General features: G+C 32.5%; 3 protein-coding genes and 1 pseudogene across 3 annotated transcripts; 2 read left to right on the top strand and 2 right to left on the bottom strand.

The window, feature by feature from the left end:
- Positions 1–972: 972 nt before the first annotated feature.
- Positions 973–1,718, bottom strand: LOC125838097 (AT-hook motif nuclear-localized protein 22-like). The gene has a single exon (XM_049517153.1). It carries the CDS (start codon positions 1,645–1,647, stop codon positions 982–984), a length of 666 nt encoding a protein of 221 aa, XP_049373110.1. The 5' UTR covers positions 1,648–1,718; the 3' UTR covers positions 973–981.
- Positions 1,719–5,443: 3,725 nt separating this feature from the next.
- On the top strand, positions 5,444–5,554 carry LOC125838282 (small nucleolar RNA U3; annotated as a pseudogene).
- Positions 5,555–15,587: 10,033 nt separating this feature from the next.
- On the bottom strand, positions 15,588–16,658 carry LOC125838089 (uncharacterized). The gene has a single exon (XM_049517145.1). It carries the CDS (start codon positions 16,522–16,524, stop codon positions 15,604–15,606), a length of 921 nt encoding a protein of 306 aa, XP_049373102.1. The 5' UTR covers positions 16,525–16,658; the 3' UTR covers positions 15,588–15,603.
- A 4,174-nt stretch (positions 16,659–20,832) lies between these two features.
- On the top strand, positions 20,833–22,342 carry LOC125838063 (protein DETOXIFICATION 56-like). The gene is given in 2 exon segments (XM_049517119.1): positions 20,833–21,892; positions 21,895–22,342. Coding segments are annotated over 2 exon segments (1,446 nt in total). The 3' UTR covers positions 22,281–22,342.
- The last annotated feature ends 502 nt before the right edge of the window (positions 22,343–22,844 follow it).

The following is a 22,844-nucleotide window of genomic DNA, read 5'->3' as shown; positions in this document are numbered from 1 at the left end:
AGAGTTAATTTCAAACTAGTTGTAACATATTTATTGGGTTTGATCATGAAACTTTTTTACTTTTTCTTTTTTTTGTTCTAGAGACTCTGAAAAACATGTTTGATCATAAAATTTTGGAAATTTGATTTTTTAGGAATTTAAAAAACAAAAGAAATAGCTTTTATTTTTCACTTCAAATTACTCACAATATAATTCAAAACCAATTCCAATTTGTATATTAATGGCCAAACACAACTCTAGTTTTCAAATACTACCATTTTTTTCATTTTGAAAACAAAAAGATAACCCTTTTTTTTTCAAAATTGGCTAAACGCCTCATTGGTCAAGATTTTTCGAAAAACAAATTTCTTAAAATAAGTAAGAAATCAGTTATTTTCTAAATAAAATTTTTCATGGTACCGAACAAACGATTGAAAAATGAGTACTCAATTCATCAGTTATCATTACTGCAATCTAGTATATCATGATTATGGAATTAATAGCAGTATCCTTAATTTTCTGTTCAAGTAAATCTCTTACAAGATATACAGCCTTCACAAATTAAAAATCCCAACTCTTTTACACTTGCTTTAGTCTGAAAGTAGCTCAAGAGACAACTCGCCAAGAAAACATCAAATTTACAATAAGTTAATTTGATCAAAGTACAAGCATTTCATCATTAATTAAACCAATAACAATACAAAAACCTAGTCCCAAAAAAGATGTAAATTAAAACTAAGAAATATTCAAAGGAAAGAATTACTACAAATTAAACTTACTTCAAATGGTCAACGGCCTGAAAAAAATCCTCTTCCTAAAAATATTTCCTAAGAGTGAAGGAAGGAGTTAATTCTTCGACATAATAAGTGTGAGTTCAATTCGTATAATCCCCCTTCCATTTTCCTGATCTCTCAATGTAATAGAAAAAAAAAAGTTAGGAAAAAAAAAAAAAAAACTCAACAAACAATAATACCCGTTGCTACGCGCATACGTTTCTTCAAGTTAGAAAGGAGGTCGTCCCGTTGACCAATATCCTTCATGAGGTAATTGCATTGATGAGTTGAGAAGGTTTGGTGGCGGTGTCCCATGAAACATCGATGGGTCACCGCCTAGTAATTGTTGTTGTTGTCCGCCAGGAGATCCCAGAGGACCTCCTGGCATTGGAAGAGGATGATTATTCGGATCATCCTCTTCCAACGGTAGCCTTTCATAAGCCGCATTACTAAACGAAGCACCCATAATAACAACCGGTCCTGACGCCATAAGCGCGCCAACCACGCTTCCTCCCACCACTTGTCCTTGTCCCCCAGCTAAATAAATAGTCAACCCTGAAGCAGCTGGGGGAGCAGGTGGTGGGAGGAACGATCCAGATAAAGATAAGATCTCAAATCGACCATGTAGAGTTACAATCTCACCGGATGAAGCTGGTTGTTTTAAATTCACATTAGTAACATTTCCCGTTCCACTCATAATGCAAACTCCTCTTTGTCTTCTTCTCGAAAAATTGGATACGCTTTCCATTACATCACAACCATCCGCGATTTCGATGATATGTGTTCGGAGGGCGTTGGCGCTGTCTCGATTGATGATAATGGGTGGTTTTGGCTTGTTTTTTGATCCAGCGGGTCGTCCTCTTGGCCTTCTTGACATCTCTCCTTCATCATCCATAGCTTTTTTACTTCAATTCTATACTTAATTTCTTCAAAAAATGGAATGAAGAAGCTAAGAAAATTGAAGTACAAGTAAGTAAAAAAGGTATATTTGTGTTAGGGTTTAGCTAACTAAGGTGAAGAAAATGAGAAGAGAGTTAGATCGACCATATATGATACAATGGGTTATGTGTGTTTGGTTTTGGTAATATATTCTGCGTGCTAATGGGCGGTGGAATATGGGTCCTCCCTTCTCTCTCTCCCCATAAATAATTTATTTTGCATTCAATTTAGATACATATTTTTTATGCACATATTTAGCCACCAATAATGTAGTGCAGTAGATGGAGCTGCTTTTTTCTTAATCACATGTCTCAGATTCAAGTTTTGGGTATATAATTTTTTTTGATAGGGAGCACTTTTCTCTGAATGGGTTTCTATGTGGTACAAATTTAAAATAGTCAGACTCTAAAGCAAATATTGGACATCAAAAAATATATTTTTAATCATTGTAGCAAGTGAAATTATTTGTTTGGTGTAAATATTAGATGCTATAGTGAGTATTGTCTTTGTTTCTCCCTCCATGTGGTGCATACAATTAGGAAATTAATTAAGGTTTACTCATTTGGTTCTATATCATTTTATGGCATTATTTTATATTTTGACTCTTTTAAAAAAGATCAAGATTCTTTTATATGATTTGGTTATTCTATTGAGTCTCCTATTGTTATTAGTAAATATACTCTTCTATAGGAGTTAGATGAAAATCACAAGGTGTTAGGTTTATTTTGACATGTTTAATTGGATTGTGGCGGACGAATAAATGCTATTTCCACTTTTAATTAGCGGTCTATGTTCAACTTCTGAATATGTGAAGAAAATAAACTAATAGAAAGTATATTTCCTCTTTTAATTTAATATAATAGACCTTACACAATATATAAATTCAAATTAATCAGGATTTTAATATGATTACCAAACATCAAGTGAGAAAAAATGGTTTATCAATTCTATGTCCTTAATTAGTAAAAGTATTTTATTTTTATTTTTAGAGTTTCATGTTTCTCATATGGTCATGTAAAATGTTTAGTTGTAGAAACCTTAGATCCCTCACTTGGTATTTAATATACCTCGTGTCCATTTCGTTGGCCTGTCTCGACCCATAAAACTTTATTCATTTTCGTTGACTAACAAGAAAACAAAAACCTTTCTCTTTCTCACATGCGTAGATACTATACTTGATTGGTTAAGTTTTTCCATTTTCTCTTCAAAACTAAATGTTCCTACCATACATCTTTGACTACTACTACATATCACTGTTGGATCGAACAGTAAATACTTCTTTATTTCTAATTAGAAGTTACGAGTTTATTTCTTGAATATGAATTTAGTCGCTTTTAATAGAGAGAATTTTAGTATTCTTCAGAGTGTGACTTAGCTTTTCTATGTAAATTTAAATTAGTCGAGTCCCAAAATGAATATCAAATACAGAATAAAAAGGAAATGAAAAAACGGAGTATTTGCATATTGCAACGTTGTGTTCTTACATATATGTTGCTACTTACTAGCTGTCATTTGTTTTATGCTAGTACCATTTGTTTTTTAGAAGAAAAAAAATCCAAATATGAGAAACCACAAAATTAAATGAAACTTTAATTTATATTTCCTTTTATCTCAAATTATTTATCGTAATTTTCGAATACTATAATTATCTCAAATTATTTGTTAAGTATTTTCGAAGTTTATGAAAAAATTATTATTTTTTCCATTTTACTTTTAATATGTAGTTATTGTTCTTGAACACTACAAACATCTCAATTATGAAAAGATGACATATAAATAGAGAAAAAAAAATCTTTTTAATTATTGTTTTCTTAAAAGTGTGAGAAAGAAAAATACGACAAATAAGTTGAGACAGGTAAAAGTGTGTGTGGGGGTGGGGGGTGGGGGGTGGACACTTTCATTTTCCAATAACCACATGCACCATTATATGTATGAATTTTGTGCAAACTCTTCTCAAGTGGTGTGAAATTGTTTAATTTTCCTCAGTTTTAGCAAACTGTGGTCCATTATATATCAAAAATATCAAATCCCCCTTTTCTTGCGGGTCTTTTGTAACTTCATCTTCTACATCTCATCATTTAATTAATTTCCCCCGTGATCTGCCTTTGGTCTAGCTCATTGCATAATTATTTACTTATTATAACTCTGTGTAACTCCAGTTGCCACTTTCATTTCTTCAATTTATTATATAAGTTGCTCTTCTAGGGATTATGATGATTATTAATACAAATAAAATTAACTTGACTTTCCAAGTACATGATTTATGAATAAACATTGACCAGTAAGGAGAACAAAGAAAATACAAGGTTGCTGCTAATTAATATAATCCAACGACAAGCGATGTCTATTGACTCTTTTTGAAGTACAAAATCCACAAATTTGAATATAGAGTTGAGCTGTTTTTGACTTTCATAAACCGAGTCAAAATTTGAATTTCAAGATTCAAAATAAGTTTCTGAATTTTTCTTAATGACAAATAAGAAATTTTAATGAAAGTTACAAAATTTCGTAAAATAATTTAAATTTTAGTCTAGCTCCGCTCCTTGGTGATTAAAAAAAAATGTTTATGGGAAAGCACATGATTTGACCGGAAAATACGAGAGGGGTGATGGGGTGCGAGGTTAGCGCTGACAGATAATTAGGGGCACTTGCACTTATGTTGGATCGGCCAAAAATAAGGACAAATCTACAACACTCTTTTTCTTTGTACTTTCCCCTATACTTACTATCTTTGCAACTCTGCTATTCTTAACTTTTATTTATCTTTTGTGTCCCCACTCAATCCAAGTAAAGATGCTCTTTGTCTGCTCCCTATCTTTCTCTTTCCCTATGAGGCTATGACACACAAAAGTTTCACCAACGTGAATTATGGTGCTGTGGTAGAACTGTTTCATTCATAGTGAAAAGTATCAAGAGTTTAAGTTTTAGATATGAATAATATCTTGGTGGAGTACTGTTACTCCCAAATAAGGGGCTTCGGACATCAAATAGAATATCAAAAAATAAAATAAAAAGAGGATGACATTTCCTTCAACAACAAATGCTTCATGAATCACACACTTAACCCCACCACGTCCATGACTTCCATTTAATGTAAGTGATTAAATATTTATAGGTAAGAAAATGACACATATCATATATTTATTAGTTTGTCATAAACCATCATAGAACTTCTTCCTTTAGACTTGCATATAAAAAATTTACAAAAATAAGGAAATATTAGAAATATTTCTTAATGAGGGCCAGTATTAGCTAACTTTAGCTGAATTTGATGGTGCCGGCTAGTGGCCACACAAGTATATAGACTGAGCCACAATGCAAATTGCGGGATCAACATAATGCATTAGCTTCGGTTCAAATTTATATTTATATTTAAGCATTATTCATAGCTTGAGAAACTAACGATTGTGATTTATAATCATAAACTAAATTTTTTGGCTCCGTCGGTAATGTACGACACAAACCATGAGAGAAGTCAAGGAGTTGCTCTTCTGTTGCACATGCAAATTTGAGGTAATCAAGATGAAAAATACATATAAAATTGTGTCAACGTTATCTATTGGTTCGATTAATAATGACCTGATTATATGCAAGCTGTTAACTTCTGTCTTAATTAATTGACCATGTCGTTTTCTTTAGACACTATTCCATGTGTCATCTGAGTACCTTATAATTAGATATACTAATTTTATACTATATGCTACCATTATTATTTTTAACTTTACTTTTCGTCTTGGACTTTGAAAGTAGAGACACCTTACTTGAACAGGATCTGTTCTACAGACTCGTACTATTGTATCCTTGATTTATAAGGAGACACGAAACCAAATCTGGTGGATGACTCGTGGCCATTAGACCAGAAAAAAAAAAGGACTTTAAAAGTAGAGGAGAGTTAAGATTTTGAGTTTATAAGTTTTAAAAGTCTAAAAAAATAGCTAATTGAATATTTACATGTTAGCTGTTTTTTAATACAATTGCAAAGACTTGACCAATACTATTGAATTATGTTGAACTTATAAATTACCCCGGTCTTTGAAACGACCAGGACAACAAATTATATTACAACAAATTAAATATGGAATTAGCTACGGAATTAATCGGTAATTCCTAGCTATTCGTCGCTTAAACACTCCTAGCTAATTTTTTTTTATAGCTCATCATTTGTTCATAATTAAATGAGATTAGCATGAAATTTTTATCGTGAATGTGAAATTTTGTTCGCTAATTTCTCATTTTCTAATCATAAAAAGTAAGCAAATTCCCCTGTGAACGGCACCTAATCAACTTTAACTAAATAAAAAGGCAACCTAATTAAATTTCTGCTTTAGTTTTCCACATGCTCTGTCTGTGTTTAGTTATCTTGCAGGAAGGAAGACTAGTTAGTTATGGATATCTGAGCTTAAGATTAGTAATTAAGAATATAAATTTGATGTTAATTAAATTAAGTGTTGAAATCTAAGGAAGAGACAAAGATGAGGTATACATGTGAGTTGTTGTCATACGTTAGGAATCAATGCAATGATGAATCAACTTGTTTTGTTTAAGGGCTCACAAGTTCAACCCTATTTGCTGCTACTTGATTAATTATGTAACTTAACTGGTGTCAACTCTGTCCCTTTCAGACTCCAAGAAGATGCCACTTTCCTAGCCATTCATTGGCTTTCTCTATGTTACATTCGCGTCAATATATATACATTAACAAAAAATGATAAAACTTTTACTAACATTAATTGATTGTCATTAGATTTAATATCGCTCTAGGCTTTAGGAATATTTATAAAGAGTGTTAATTGCCTCTAAAATTACATATTTAGCGATAATTAAACTACTACCATTAATAAATTGTCACATCATTTCTATGGTGGAACTTAATTGCATGAATCAAATCTGTTTTGTGGCTTAATAGCAAAAAAACATAGCTTTTAATATCTTTTGTGACTCGTAACTTAGGTATGATGACAGGGTGTACGTAGGAGGGGTCACCTGTTCACGTGAATTCACGCTTTCCTTCCGAAATCATATATAGTAGTGTTATATTTTATAATTTTTTTAAAAAAATATAGATGGGTGAACCCACACTCGAATTATCATATAATGCGATGATGACTGGGTGTACCTCTCGAAGTGAGGTTAGAAATTTGAATTTTCTATCTTGTTTTATTTTTCTTTCTAAAATTGGGTAACACCTCCCTAAGTAGTTATTGACAGCACTTTAGGTGCTTTATTTTTAGACATATAATTTTAGAATTTTAGTTGTTTTCAATGATAAGAACTTAAATGTCAAACCGATCAACTTTTTTATAATAGGTGCACCCATATCTCGAAGTCCTGGATACACAGGATAACTTCAGAAATATCAAGTAAAACTTTGTAGGTATATGGAGTCTGATCAATGCATAGACATCTGAATATTACTGGGAGGTCATGCCATAGCGGTAAGGCTGGGCACCGGAACGGGTTGTACCGGTACTATTCCGGTCCGTTCCGGTACCATTCCGGTCCGTTCCGGTCCGGTAGTATTCGGGACGGGATGGGATACATTGAACCGGTACACGGAACGGAACGGTACCATGATTTGGTACCGGTATACCGGTACCGGTTCATCCCGGTTCATTCCGGTTCCGTTCCGGTCCGGTCCGGTACCGGTCCGGTCCCGGTAAATCATTTTTAATTAAAATAAAAAATAATATTTTTGTCATTATTTACTTTTATTAGCATTTCTTTTTTGTTTATTTAATTTTTTTAAAATTACAAACTTACGTTATTTAACTTACAAGTTATAAGTATAACTTAATAACTTATAAACTTCAAAAGATTCAAATCTTTAAAACTTATAACATAACTACATAAGCTCAAAAACTAAAAAAAAAACTTTATTAAACTTAACTTACAACTTATATACGTAAAAATTTTAAAAAAAATCTTTAAAATAAACTTAAGTAAAATTATTATAAATTTTAAAACTTAAATACTATAAAATAATATAACTTAGAAAAATAAAAAAAACATTCGAATTTTCGTAATTCAAAATTACTCAAAAAAAATAATTATTTTTTGAAATAGCTATATGTGTCATCCCGTTTATCCCGTTCCGTTCCGTTCCGGTCCATTCCGGTCCGTCCCGGTTCTATCCCGGTATATAGTGGGACGGGACGGAACTGAGCCTCCATCCCGGTAATTCCGGTCCGGTTCATCCCGGTACCGGTCAACAACCCGGTCAAACCGTCCCGTTCCGGTCCGGTACCGGTTCGTTCCGGTCCGGTGGTCCCATTCCGGTCCGGTGCCCAGTCTTACATAGCGGTGAAAACGGGTTTAGCCTTACATACCTTGATTTCAATCCTTTGCATATCATGGCGATCAAACACACTTCTCTGCAGCTTCAATCTATAACCATAACGATAATAGGAATTCATGTTAACAGCTATATAGATGTTCAAGTCATTTAGGCATTTCATCGAACCTTTGAAACCACAGAATGTAATTAAATTGATTCATATGTATAGTTTTCATCATGAAAATAAAAGAAGAGATTCAAAAGGAGTTTCCCTTCCCACAAAGTAATTAGTTTGTTAGGCCAAACTTTTAAAATCTTCTTATTTTTAAAAGAAATGCTTTTGGATCCAAAAGTACTTTTGGAGAGAAACAGTTTGTGTTTGACCAAACATTAAAAAAGTGTCTGAGTGTATTTTTCTCAAAAGTGCTTTTCAAAGATGCACTTTTGAGGAAAAACTACTTTTATTAGGTTCTGGAAAACAACTTCTGCTACTCTACAAAAACACTTATTTTGTCTGAAGAGCTTGTTCAAACACGTTATATGTATATCTTAAAAGGAAGAAGTGAGGTGGATTTAGTGTCTTGTATCCTGATCTTTAACTAATTTCAGGGCATAGGTTAGCATGGATAGTGCTCCTTAGTTAAGGAAAATGGACCTAAGAACCTAGTCCACAGACCACATACGAAGAGCTCTCTTCTGCTATTAAAAATATGTTAAGTTTGATTGATAGAGTACTTAGATACATGATTTCACAACAAATATAGCAGGTGCAAAAGTATTGCTACGCAGCTTCAACATGAAGAAAATGAAAGCGAAGGTTAAAAAACTTCATCAATAAACTTTCAAAAATACACCCATGTACTCATTAGGATATATAACAGATCATAAAAGGTTTCCAACTGTTGGTTCTTCATCATACACTAATTCTGCTACTATATGCAGTCCTCTTGCATAGAGTATTTGATTATGATGAGAGACAACCTCGGCTCACGTGGAATATTTTTGGAGTTCATCTAGATTCTTAATTATCAAATGTGAGTGATCATTTCTACGTACCTTCGTCATACTTTGAAGTTTTTTCTTTGAAATCTCATTTTGTTGTCTATTATTCAAGGTATTGATCACTAAGTTTACTTGAAACTGTCTCGAATTAGTTCATAGATGTTTGATTTGTGATGTTTGATTTGTGCTAACTTATACATAGCCGGTGGAGTGATTGTACTGATTCTCGTGATGATGTGCTTATTATGGGTTGTGGTGGTAAATGAAGTTGAATTTCACCCAGACGGGACAACTTTAAGCATTGCAAAATTGCTTGTAATGATTGGTTCATATAGTTCCAAAATATATAACTCATTGATGAAAAAACCTTCAAGATTTCCTTTTGTTCTTCTTATAAGGTGATGTTAGCTTGTGTTTTCTTTGAGTTATTACTGGGCTACGTTTTTATAATGCTCTCTTTTCTGTGATTAAAAAAAATAGATTTGTCTTGTAATTCTTATTTTTGATTAAGCTGAATTCATCTTCTCTACCAAAATTCTCATTCTCATTTCCAACATCTTTTGATCCTAGTTAACGATCTTGAGCTAACAGAACTTTTCTTTTGCTATTCTCTCTACACTTCCATGATATAATCAGGGGCGGCTCAAACCCATTGATGGCCTAAGGCCAAAATCAAACTAGAGGCCTTAAAAAAAATTATAAATGTTTTTATTTTAAATCTATTTTTCTAGCTTTTTGAGATACAAAGTTGTTAATAATTTTTGTGTAGTCAATCTCTTCTAATAATTCCTTTTCAATCGATAATATAGTCAAACCACTTAATCTTTCTTGAGACATTGTCGATCTTAAATAAGATTTTATTATTTTTAATTTTTGAAAAACTTCTTTCGGCTGAGGCGACTGTTACGGGAATTGTTAACATTATTCTATAAGCAATGTAAGCTTTGGAAAAGAATCAAGTCTTTTTATTTGATTGAGTATCTCAATTAGAGTATTGTCTTCTACTTTTATGATTTCCCTTAACACTTTTAATTCAGAAAATAAGTCTAAACCGTCAATATCGGAGTGAGTATTATGTTTTAAGGAACATTCAAGATTAAAACAATATTTTTTAAAATTCTCATCATCTAATGATCTCAATTTTTTCCCACTAAATAGAAAACCAAAAATATTTTCATATACTTCAAATTGTTCAAATCTATTTTGAAGTGAAAAGATGGCTTGGTCTACTATGTATAAGAAGTAATCAACTCTAAATGATTCTTCAAGAGATCTTGTGATTTCATTATCACCATTCTCATCAAATTGTTTTTTCTATAAATTACACGTTTCTTACGAAATACGGGTTCAATATTCATCTCTAATGCAATTTCCTTAGCCGAAATCATAGCACTTGTAAATCCTTCTTCTCTATATGTTTTAAAAAAAGAAATTAAACCTCTTAATTGATCTATAGCGACATCAATATGCATATCTTTTGATTGTAAACTTTTGCTAATTGAATTTACAGCAAATAACATCATACCAAATAGTCATACCCAATAAAAATTCAAAATTTTCAAGCTCAAAAATTGCTAAACAATTAGCTTCACTTTTAATTTTTGGATCATCACTAACTTCTTCTAATTTAAATAAAGCATCTCTTATTTGTGGAGTTTGAAATCTTATTGCTTTAACACTTTCAATACGACTTTCCCACCGTGTTTGTGACAATGATTTAAGAGTTAAACTAGGTACACTATCTTTTAAAATTTTCCACCGCTTAGTAGACGAAGAAAATAGTGAATATATACGTTGTACCACTCCAAAGAATGATATAGCTTTCGTACAAGAATTAACCATATCACAAAGTACCAAATTTAGATTATGACAACCACATGGTGTATAAAATGATCTAGGATTTATATCAAGAAGTCTTTTTGCACTCCTTGGTGTTTTCCCTTCATATTAGACCCATTATCATATCCTTGTCCTCTTAAATTATCAATATCAAGTCCAATACATTTTATTTCATCTAAAATAACTTCAAAAAGACCTTTTCCACTTGTATCATCCACTTTTAAGAATTATAAGAAATATTCGGTTACATTTATTGGAGTTTTCGAAATATCTACACTCCGTATTATAAAAGACATTTGGTCTTGATGACTTGTATCTGGCGTGCAATCAAGTATGATAGAGAAATACTTTGTTTTTATAACTTTTTCAATAATCTTGTTCTTAATTTCACTTGCCAATAAATTTATTAATTCATTTTGTATATTATGTCCAAGATAATGATTATGAATTTCATCATGTTTGATTCGTCGAATATGTTTTTGCATAATTGGATCAAATTCTGCAATCATTTCAATAAGACTCAAGAAATTTCCGTTATTTTCTTGATAGATTTTTTCATTTTTCCCCCTAAATGCCAAATTATTTCTTCCAAAAGTTTTTATGACGGAAATAATTCCTGACAATACATTTTTCCAATGTTCTCTATCTCTATTAATTTGGTCTTGAATGTTTTTATCGATTGTTTTATTATTACGCAATCTAAATTCTAAATCAATCCATGAACTCATATTAATAATATGTTGGCTAGTTGTTTCATGGGTTCTAAGCTTAGTAGTAAGATTTTTCCAATCTCTACTACCTTCATTAGCTAACTTATTATTCTTTGCATTAAAGGTCGTATTAAATAACTTACAACAAAAACAAAATACCTTATTCAAATCTTTGGAATAAACTAACCATCTTCTTTCATGTCTTTCTCCATTTGCCAACTTTTGAAAATAATATGTAGTAGAAAAGTGCCTTAAAAATTTATCCTTTGGAAAACATGTGTCGGTAATTCTAATTGGTCCCTTTTCTACTAAAAAGTCTCTTAACTTTGTATCAACAATATTCCATTGACTAGGATCATAGATATTTTTAGGAGTATGATTATTTAATTCATTTATGAGTTCTTGATTTTCTTGGGAATCTACATCCGACTTTTCACTAACTTCCTCTCCTTCTTCTTCTTTTTGGTTTATATCATTATCTAACTCAACTTCAACTAAGTTTGTAACTTGTTCTTCTAAAGAGCATTCCCCTACCTTTTTTGATTTAATTTTATCATTGTTTTCCAAAAATTTATCAAGAGCACCTTTTTGAGATTTTATCAAGTTATCGACTTTTCTTTTTCTTTTAAGTTTTGAATGACCGGATTCATATTTTCTAGTTGACATATTAAAATCTAACAAATATTTTAAACACTATTTACAATATCAAATAAAAAATATAATAAACATAAGACACAAAACAAAAATAATATTAGAAATTAGAATGATATTACCAAATTCAAAAGCTATGAAGACTTGATTTCCGAAAATGAATCGGGTTGCTGCAATATAATTTTCTCCAAATTTAAAATATAAATTATCAATAGAACAAGTAAATTTTTTTTAGCTTTGAATAAGAGAGAGATGTAAGATTAGAAAAGAGAAAGTGAGAAGAAATAGAAGGGAGGAGGATAGAATATATAAAAATAAAATTAGAAAAAAAATAAGGTAAAAAAAGAAGATAACTTGTAAGTTGAAAAAAAAGTACACAACTTTTCAATTTTTTATGGGAAAGTTAAAAAGTCATAGTCATATCTATGACTATCACTTCATTTAGCCGTTTAGACTTATTGACTTAGCTCTAACAATTTTTTTAAAAAAAAATTTAATCTTTCCTAATTAACTAAAAAATGGGGCCATTGCATTTATTGTCTTAGTTCTAATATATATATTTTTAATTTAATCCTACCTAATTAACTAAAAAATGAGGGCCCCTAAAATTGGGGGCCTAAGGCCAAGGACTTTTTTACAAGCCTTGCCTGCCGCCCCTGGATATAATCCACAAACCTGTTGCATACCTCCGATTCTCCGCTATGCTGAATCAAAACATGTAACGTTGCCATCTTGATGAACTTTGCGATTGCAGTTAGGTTTGAGAATATAACGAAACTGATATTGTGGTAGATACACAACTCTTCCTATTTTAGTGGAGTTAAACACGATAGTGTTAATATTAGGATCCGTGATGATCTTAAGACGAAAAAACTATGGCCCTGCAGTATAAGACTAACATAAACTTTGATTGTATTGTCTTGTTTCGTTGTGGTATAGTTTTAACTGAACCCGAAACGAGCAGCTAATCTTGCTTGGAATCAATTGTATTGCACATTGGATATTCTCAAATAGTGCTAAAAAACCAGCAAGAACTGCAGGGTTTAATCAGAAAACAGAGGAAATTAAAATCTCATATTATGAACCTGCAAATATTTTAGAGCCTGATTTTTGGTTTCTTCCTTTTAATGCAACATGCTACAAGAAGATGCAAATGCAAGGTTCTCTGTCGAAAAATGGCCTATTTATTTTACTTCGTTGTGTCACATGATTTTCAAAGATGTGGTGTTGATTGCAAAGAGCTACAAAAATGTATAAATGATAAATTGGAGAAATTGAAGGCGATTTTGTTGATCAGTACATTTCTTGATAAGACAATTTGATCAAGTTGTTCCAAGGTGATCATGATTAAGAGGGGAAATCACAACACTCCAAGTCAAGTAATTTGCTTAAACAGAATGACAACACAACAAGTACGCATTCATGTTTTTTTGAGCCAATGTATTGCAAACTAAATTTAACTCAAACACACGATCAAGCTAACAGATAACGAAATTGTACTTTAGAATTGATATATATTATGCAGTCACACCCCATTTTATAACCTAATGTATATAAAATTCAAGTTGTGTCTGTTGACATAGTGGCCATATATACACTTTTTACACTATCAAGTTAAGCTACCTACAACAACAGATTACTTATAACACATGCAATCTAGTAACCTAGAAAATAGAATATATACTAACTTGTTATAACAGATTAAATTATATTGATAGGTAAAAGTTTCTTGAAAGTTGTACCTAAGTATGCAAGCCACAAAAAAATTGGTGTTGCTACTTAAAGCACATAGTCGTTCTCCGGCAATGGTCTAGTTGGAGTTTCCAATGGCAATGGAACCTCTGTTTTCCCTAACAAGGGCACAACAACTACTGCTGAATCATACAATCTCTGTCTTATTTCCAATAATCCAGACTTGTTTACAACAACAAACAATATTCCTGTGAGAGAAAAAAATAGAAACACCGATGAAATCGTCCACGTTTTAGAGTTGATCTTTTGATGATTATCTTCATCAGGTGTAGGAGTAGGACTTGGGGCATTATCATTGGCACTAGGAGAAGGACTTGGGGCTGTTTCATTGGCACTAGGAGAAGGACTTGGGGCAGTATCATTGGCACTAGGAGAAGGACTTGGGGCAGTATCATTGGCGCTAGGAGAAGGACTTGGGGCAGTATCATTGGCACTAGGAGAAGGACTTGGGGCAGTTTCATTGGCAATAGGAGAAGGACTTGGGGCAGTGTCATTGGCTTTAGGAGGAGGACTTGGAGCAACTTTCACCTCAGCAACTATAGAAAAATGGCCTTGCATTCTTGTTTCACAAATATTTCCATCCTTAACATGGCCAAATTCGACAAAATTATTCAAGTAGAAGTAAACACATTTGGGGAAAGACCCCTCAGGTGCTGGCTGCATATAAGGAAACTTGATGGAAATAGGATCTTCCAATGCTTGTATATCCAAGTCTCGTAGATATTTGGCATACAAATTATGTGCATCATAAGCCAAGATTCCGAAAACTGGTGCCAAATAAGTGTAACCAGGCAAAGGATAATAAAAGGATGACCAATTAGCCAAGTTTTGGTAAACCAGAACAAGTTTCTTTACATAAGGCTCCTCTATGATCCCGGATGGGATGAAGAAATTTTTATAATAGCCACAGACTTTCCGTTTTAAGCTGTGTGTTTTAAGAATCATGGCTGAAACTTTAACCCCTGTCAAACTGGAAGGAACATACGCGTCGTAAGGAACACCATTTCTGGTTCTTTTCCCTGCCAATTCCCTGAAAGCATATTGCTGAAGTAAGGAATCAAGTGAGCTTTGTGCGGATGAATCTGAACTAGATGATCCAGATCCAAACAGAAATGGAATTAGAAACCAGATAATTATGTAGAAATAACTTGATGAATGCATCAGTCTGCTTAAGAAGGGGAATTCCGCAATCCCTTCTGATCGTTGAAGAAGGGTTGACGTAATGGATAAGATTCAGGAGGGGGCGCGAAAGAAAATGGATGTTAGCTACAATATAGCTGCAGATCTCAAGAAAGAATAAGTGGGAGATAACTACTTAGGCCACAGCTGGATAAAAGTCAGCATCTAGATTAATTGTGCTAGGCTGTTTGGGAGCCTTAATTAATTAGTTACTGTATTTATTTTGTTTGGTTCTTTATTTTCGGTTGAAGGAAGGTCACTTCCTTTTTCTTAAAGGAAAATGTTGAAAATTGGAACTTCAAGACCAAGTTTGGTAACTTATACTTCTAGAAATTAAAAACTTGATCAATTTACAATTGTGTGATGGCAAATGCAATATTCATCAAGATGATAACACAACGTAAAATAGAATGTACAACAGAATGGAAGGGAATGAATTGAATAAAATATCGCAAAAAAATCATTGGATTACCAGATAAAATACTTTTTAAAAAAAGAATCAAATCTATGGGAGATATTCATTCTCTAACGAGGGTCTTGTACGAGTCTCTGAAGCTATTGGTGCCTTTGTATTCCCAATTTTTGTCATAAGCAATGGTACACCTCTATCAGCTGCTTCTTCCATTCTGTCAATCTTTTTCTTCTTATCATACTTGTTCAAACAAGCAATCAATAAAACCAAGAAAACCAATGCCACAAATCCACCAACAACTGATCCAAATATCACCCAATTTTTCCTACCACCACTTTTATGACCATTTGTGCCACCTCCACTGGCGGGTTCGGGTTCAGGTTCAGGTTCTGGCTCAGCAGCAGTAGTAAACTCAACCACTATAGAGAAATGTCCTTGTTTCGTCGTCTTACACACATTCCCATTCAATATATTGTCAAACTCCACTGCACCATCCAAGTTGAAGCAGACACACTTAGGTGACAACCCCATTGGCACCGGCCTCACTACACTAGAAAAATTAACCAAAATGGGATTCTTTGAAGCTCTGATATCCAACTCAGGCAAATTAGTAGCAGATAAATTTGAAGCATCATAAGTTAAAATACCCAAAACTGGTGTTAAATGAATATGACCTGGTAAAGGGTAATACAAATCAGACCAATTGGCTAAATTGTGATACACCAAAATAAGCCTCTCTACATAAGGTTGCTCCAAAACACCAATTGGGATTTGAAATTCTTTGTATCTACTAACACCCCTTCTCCTCATACTCCCACTTCTTAACCTCAGTGCAGAAACTTTGATTCCAGTGTAATTAAAAGGCACATTCCCATCATAAGGAATCCCAGTTCTTGGCCTAACAAATGCCCTAAAAGCATAATCTTGAAGAACTGAATCAAGCAGCCTTGATGAAAATTCTGCATTGGATGCTGTTAGAAAAAGGATAATCTGAAAAAATGCAACAAGAAACATCAGATCTAAAAAGGGTGTTGGAAATTTCTCTTGATGAAGTGCAATTTTGAAAGAAAAAAAAATTCCATCCCCTTTACATTCTTGATTTTTTTTATTTGTTATAGCAAGAGAGGAAGAGATTGCAACAATCTTGAATGCACCTCCATATTCACAAATGTGGATTTTTTCTAAAGAAATGTAGTTGTCATTAGGATATTTAGGAGGAAAAATCACAAGCATAAAGCTTTACCAAATTGTAAAAGAAAAAAAGATGTGGTGGAGGGGCTAATAGAGTAAATGATATTGGAGTATTTAAGATTTGAGTACATAAAAATGGATAACAAATAAATGGGAGCAACAACCATACAGCTGTGTGCCTAGAGAGTAAAGAGAAAAGACAGTCATATTCAGACAAATCATCAAGGTGAAATGGGGACCTTAACTCTTCCCTGTGGAGCATGGGAGTTTCTGCTACTACTCCACACGTGACCCAAGGGCCGGTGACAGATAGGATTGAGTTCATGTGAATCTGCGCGAAATTTTTATATATGGTTAAAATTATTTTTATGTATATATAGTAAAATACTAAAATTCACATTGATTTCTTCTAGATTTATTTTTTTTCATATTTTGAATCTCTTATAATGAAAATTTTAATTCCATCACTATATTAACAAGCTATCGGAAATAATTGAGAAAGTTAGTTTTTTAAAGAAAAGCTTGTAATAAAAAAATAAAATAGAAAAGCTTGACTTTTGTTATTTCACCCAAAAATCATTCAACTTTTTTATTACTTATTGAAAAGGCACCTTTTGTTACTTTACTCAAAAAGTTACTCAGATCATCCAATCATTTTTGGAAAAAAATTTAAGAAGTACAATTACCAAGTTTACATTGTAAAATATAGCCTAAAATTTACATTATATATATGTTTAGTTCAAAACACAATCTGGTATATACAATAATATATATTCAGTAAACAATAAGTAATATATAAGACTTTCATTTTATTTTTTAGAAAAATATTTAAAAACTTGATATACAATATTATACCCCCAATATACAAGATGATACAAAGATATAATATTAAACAATTCACTATAACAATTGAAAGTTTCTCTTCTGAGACAACCGCTAATAATATTATTCTTGATGTACCTCTTGGATTGTTACATTCTACCTATCTGAAATCACCATCATAGCGTTGTCGATGCAGTATTTTGTTGGCTTGATGATACACCACATATAACTGTTTACCATAGTATCCACAAACGGTTTTGGGCTATGAAATTGCCTTGAAGATATGGAGACCGGACAAGAAGCTTGTTTTCTTGAATTATCAGGTGGTGCATTGTATATTGCATTAATATTAGACTTGAGGCAACAGGGTCGATCGAGTTTTAGCGTTTCTTTCTTAAAAATTCTACTTGATCCATTCTTGATTCTATGACTTGAAATTCCATTTTTGATCCATTCGAATAAAATCTTTTCTTTAGTTACATTTATTTGTTATCAGGAATTTCCACCCAATTTGCAGTTGGGATGTCCTTTAAGTTATTCTCAATTATCAATAGATCTTCCATTAATCCACATATAATATATATATATAATAATAAAGCATAAAACAAGGATTAAGAGGGATACATCTTTTAAAGTTATTAAATAATCAAGATTAGTGTGCATAAGATATAAGCATTAAACAACGCACTATACCAGCTGAAATATTATTGGTTTACATTTTACACTCACAACTAAAGTATTGCCACTTTTTGACAAATAATATGTCCTAATTATTAAGATTAGGTTAGAGAATAATTGATCATGATTTCATACAGTTATTATTGCAACATCTCTGATTCTTCGTGATAGAAATGTGTTTTTGTTAGTTTAATCTATCCGCTCATAAAGTATGAAGAATGTTGAATGATTGTGAATTTTTAATTATACTCTTTTTCTAGAAATATATGGTAATATAAATATAATATACCTATACATAGAGTGCATATTTTTAGTTTGTTTGTATTAATGGAGTTTGGGAAGTGGTCATTTGCTTAAGAATATATATACTGGCTAGATTTGGGGTCGTTTGGACATGCGATATGAAATCATAATCTGATATCAGATTGATTTGAATATGTAGTTTGAATTATTTTTTTAAGTTGTTTTTTCTCATAAACATAAAAATTCTAAAAGTTATTAAAGCTATCAAAATTTCTCAGATTTTTATATAAACAAAATATTGGAATATACTAAGATATGTTGATTGATAAATCACCTATATTAATGTTTCTTTTATAATAAATTTTTGTGATTACAAACTTTTAAATACACATAATTTTATAAAGATCAATCAATAATAGTTGTAACCAGTTGTTCTTTAATACATAGTATAATCTTTTTCAAAATTTCTTGACACTGAACATGAGTCTTTTTTTTTTCTTCAAAATTTAAAATAATGAATCTTTTTTTACAAAATATAAACTTATGGGTCAAATTTAATATTTTAAAAAAATAAATTAAAATCACGATTTGGAATCCCAAACCATGTTTTCAAAATAAGTGAATTGTTGAGACATTTTTCATAGTTCAAATTATTCCTTAACTTAATTGTTCAATCTTCAGGAATAATTTTTAAATTTTCTTCCATTTTTACCTTTTATTTGGATTTCCTATGTGATGAGTTCAAAAAACTTTAATTGTTTTAAATTACTTGGGAGTAATTATCATGATCAATGTTTGGTCTTTCTACAGACTACATAGTAATTTGACAATAATTAAAAAGCGTAAAAATGGAAAGTAATGACTAATTAATGTCTTAATATTCTTTTCTTGAAGAGTGACATATTTCAACAGTTCACTTATTTTGAAACGGAGGAAGTATACAACAAGTACCCCAATTTGATACCTTCTTTTCATAATTAAGATAGTGGTATGGTGCCAAACCTCTTTAACTTACCTTATTCTCTTCACTCTTTTTCTTTGTTTAAGCCTACTTCCTTGAGCTATGTATTTAATATGTACATGTTTCATGTGATAATTGAATTTTTTGGTTACAGTACCATTGATTCTTTAAGAAAACATGTGAGAATTTATCTGCACCGATCACCTATAATTTCAAATTGAAATCCTGTCCCACTTTATTCTCCATTTCTACAATTGGTCATCATGTGATTGTTAAATTAGGCTCAAAGGCAAGAGGATTGTCCAAGTTTTATAAGGAGTCGATCGATAATTTGGAGCACAGAACAAAGGGGGCAGAAGATTACTTCTTTTCCCGAGAGAATTTGCGGTTAGGGTGGAAATTATACCTAGTTTGCTCTACTTGGCTCTAGGACGGGAGATACAAATGCATTCGGGTTAATTAACATATCATCACTTAATAATATAGAGAGGATTAGAGGTTGAATAGAGCATGATCATAATATCAACCTCATGAGTCAACTATTTGATATTTATTAGCATGACAATTGAAGTATAGATAGATATGATGTGATTGAGCAAAAATGTCACAGCCATGCATATTTGCATGTGCATTGAAACTGGCAACAAATTTGGCTCATATTGAATCTGACTCTGATACCATATTAAATTAGACATTTAGCCTAACTCACACTCCAAAACTAGCTATAAGAGAGGAAGATTATCCAAGTCTTGTAATAAGGCCCAGAACCTCTTTTTCGTCGATGTGGGAGTTTCTCCCTTCAATGGTATCATGAAAATTCTAAAGAAATTTTAGGACAGGGAATACCATTTTGTTTTTGATGAAGTCCCACAACGGTTCTGGGATAGAAAATTGGATATGATTGACAATTGTCAACCTTGAGGTCCATTTTTTTAAAATATGATGGTAGAATTAGATTCATTTCAATTTTTTAATTTACCCAATGTTAGGCCCCATATTATATTATTCATGTTCAAGATGTTGTCCTGGATTAATCAAAATAAAAATATTAATCAAAACACTATCTGATTTGCAATTATTATTAATCTTTAGTATATATAATCTTTTTCGAAATCATTTTCCACTCAGCAAACACAACGCGAGAAAAAACAGTTGGTCTTTCATAAAGATTTGTGAGCCATGTGTTATTTTCTTCTTTTTAGCAATACCCCTTTTTGATTTGCCTTTGCATTCTCATCATGCACTATAAATTCCCCACCAAGATTTCCCTCTTTTAATTGGCTTTCTTTCTTCAATTGGCAGTTACAAGAAAATCCATTTTTTTAATATCACCAACTCCTCCACAAAACTTATGCTCTTTAAAAAACTAACCATTCTTGTGTAACATCACTAATATTGCAAATACTACCATTACTATGCCTGAATCAATGACCAAAAAATGGCCAGAAAAAATCATACAAAATGCCCTTTTAGAAATGAAATTGCAAGGGGGAATAGTACTCCCTCTGATGGCTATGAACTTCACATGGTTTGCAAAAATAGCCATCACAACTGCGTTCCTCGGTAGGCTTGGTGAGCTTTCTTTAGCTGGAGCAACGCTTGGTTTTACGTTCGCGAATGTTACTGGATTCTCAGTCTTGAATGGACTTAGTGGTGCTATGGAGCCTATTTGTGGACAAGCCTTTGGAGCCAAGAATTTTAAGTTACTTCATAAGACCCTTGTCATGTTTGTTTCTTTGTTACTAGTTGTCTCAATTCCTATTTCTTTCTTGTGGCTTAATGTTGACAAGATCCTCATTAAGTTTGGCCAGCAAGAAGAGATTTCAATGGTAGCTAAAAAGTATCTTGTTTATCTTCTCCCTGATTTGGTGATCACATCTTTTTTGTGTCCATTGAAAGCTTATTTGAGCACACAAAATGTTACAATCCCAATTATGTTAACCTCTGCTTTAGGGGTTGCTCTGCATATACCTATAAACGTGCTACTTTCGATGAATAAGGGGCTAGAAGGAGTTTCAATGGCGTATTGGATAACAGATTTATTGATCATGATTCTTTTGGTTATTTATGTTGTGATATCAGAGAACAGAAAGGGCGGAAAGTGGAATGAAGGAGGGTGGTGGGAACAAGGGATTCTTGATTGGATCAGATTAATCAAACTATGTGGACCATGTTGCCTTACAACTTGCCTCGAATGGTGGTGTTATGAGATTTTGGTTTTGCTAACAGGGCGACTCCCGAATGCTAAACAAGCAGTTGGGGTTATAGCAATTGTGTTGAATTTTGATTATTTGATTTACTCTGTTATGCTCTCACTCGCGACGTGTGCATCCATTCGTGTGTCTAATGAGCTAGGGGCAGATAGTTCCGGCCTTGCTTACAGGGCAGCTTACGTGTCGTTAGGCTTGAGTATCATTGCAGGCCTTTTCGGTGGTTCTGTAATGGCAGCAGCAAGAGGAATTTGGGGTCCTCTGTTTAGCCATGATAAAGGGTAATTAGAGGGGTAAAGAGGATCATGTTGCTAATGGCCTTAATTGAAGTTGTTAACTTCCCTTTAGCAGTTTGTGGAGGAATTGTTCGTGGGACAGCGCGGCCTTGGCTTGGGACGTATGCTTATATCAGTGGATTTTACCTACTGGCTTTGCCATTGGGGGTGATTTTGGCTTTCAAGGTTCAACTTGGCCTTGCAGGATTGTTGATAGGGTTCATGGTTGGAGTTGTTGCTTGTTTGGCCCTGTTGTTAGTGTTGATTGCTAGGATTGATTGGGTTGGAGAAGCTAATAAAGCACATATGCTTGCCTGCAACCAAGAAGAAGGTGGTGGAGATGATGATGATCGGAAAACTTCGTGGGTGGTTAAAGAAAATGGCTCGTGAATTCAGAGGTGGAGCTAGAATATTAGGAGTAAGTTCAATCGAACCATTATGTGCAGCATACATGGTAGATAAATATGTGAAAAGACTTCTGAAATAAGGAGTATGAATATTTAGGTTTGAACTCATATTTTCAAAGAATTTAAATACGTGTCTTAAGCTCATGACTATAATGCCAGCATTTGCTCACCTCAAATATTATGATCACAAGACTTGAATGTATGTTCTAATGGGAGTAGCTGAATTCTAAGTTAGAAGTTCATGTAAAAGCACAGAATCTAAGTGAAAACTATTAGAAATTTAGTTACTTTTTAATAAGAAAATAGAACTTGGATAACCATACTCTCTAAGCTAAAACATAAAAATTCCAACACAACAGGCTGAAATTTAAATTTACATGTAAAACTCTAACACAATTTACTGACGTTAAAAAATTACCAGAATATGTCCCGTTCAAAAAGTTTTCATAAAGTCCACTTGCAGTATTTCGAACTCACGTTTTGTCTAAAATTCATGATTTTTAATGGAACTCCATGGCACTATCTTAAAATTTTAATTGTATATGTT

Source organism: Solanum verrucosum, unplaced genomic scaffold (genome assembly GCF_900185275.1).
Source record: "Solanum verrucosum unplaced genomic scaffold, falcon-dt-bn FXZP01000079.1, whole genome shotgun sequence".
NCBI lineage: Eukaryota > Viridiplantae > Streptophyta > Magnoliopsida > Solanales > Solanaceae > Solanum > Solanum verrucosum.
Note: the sequence above shows the minus strand (reverse complement) of the source record. Positions and strands in the feature narration are given on the sequence as shown.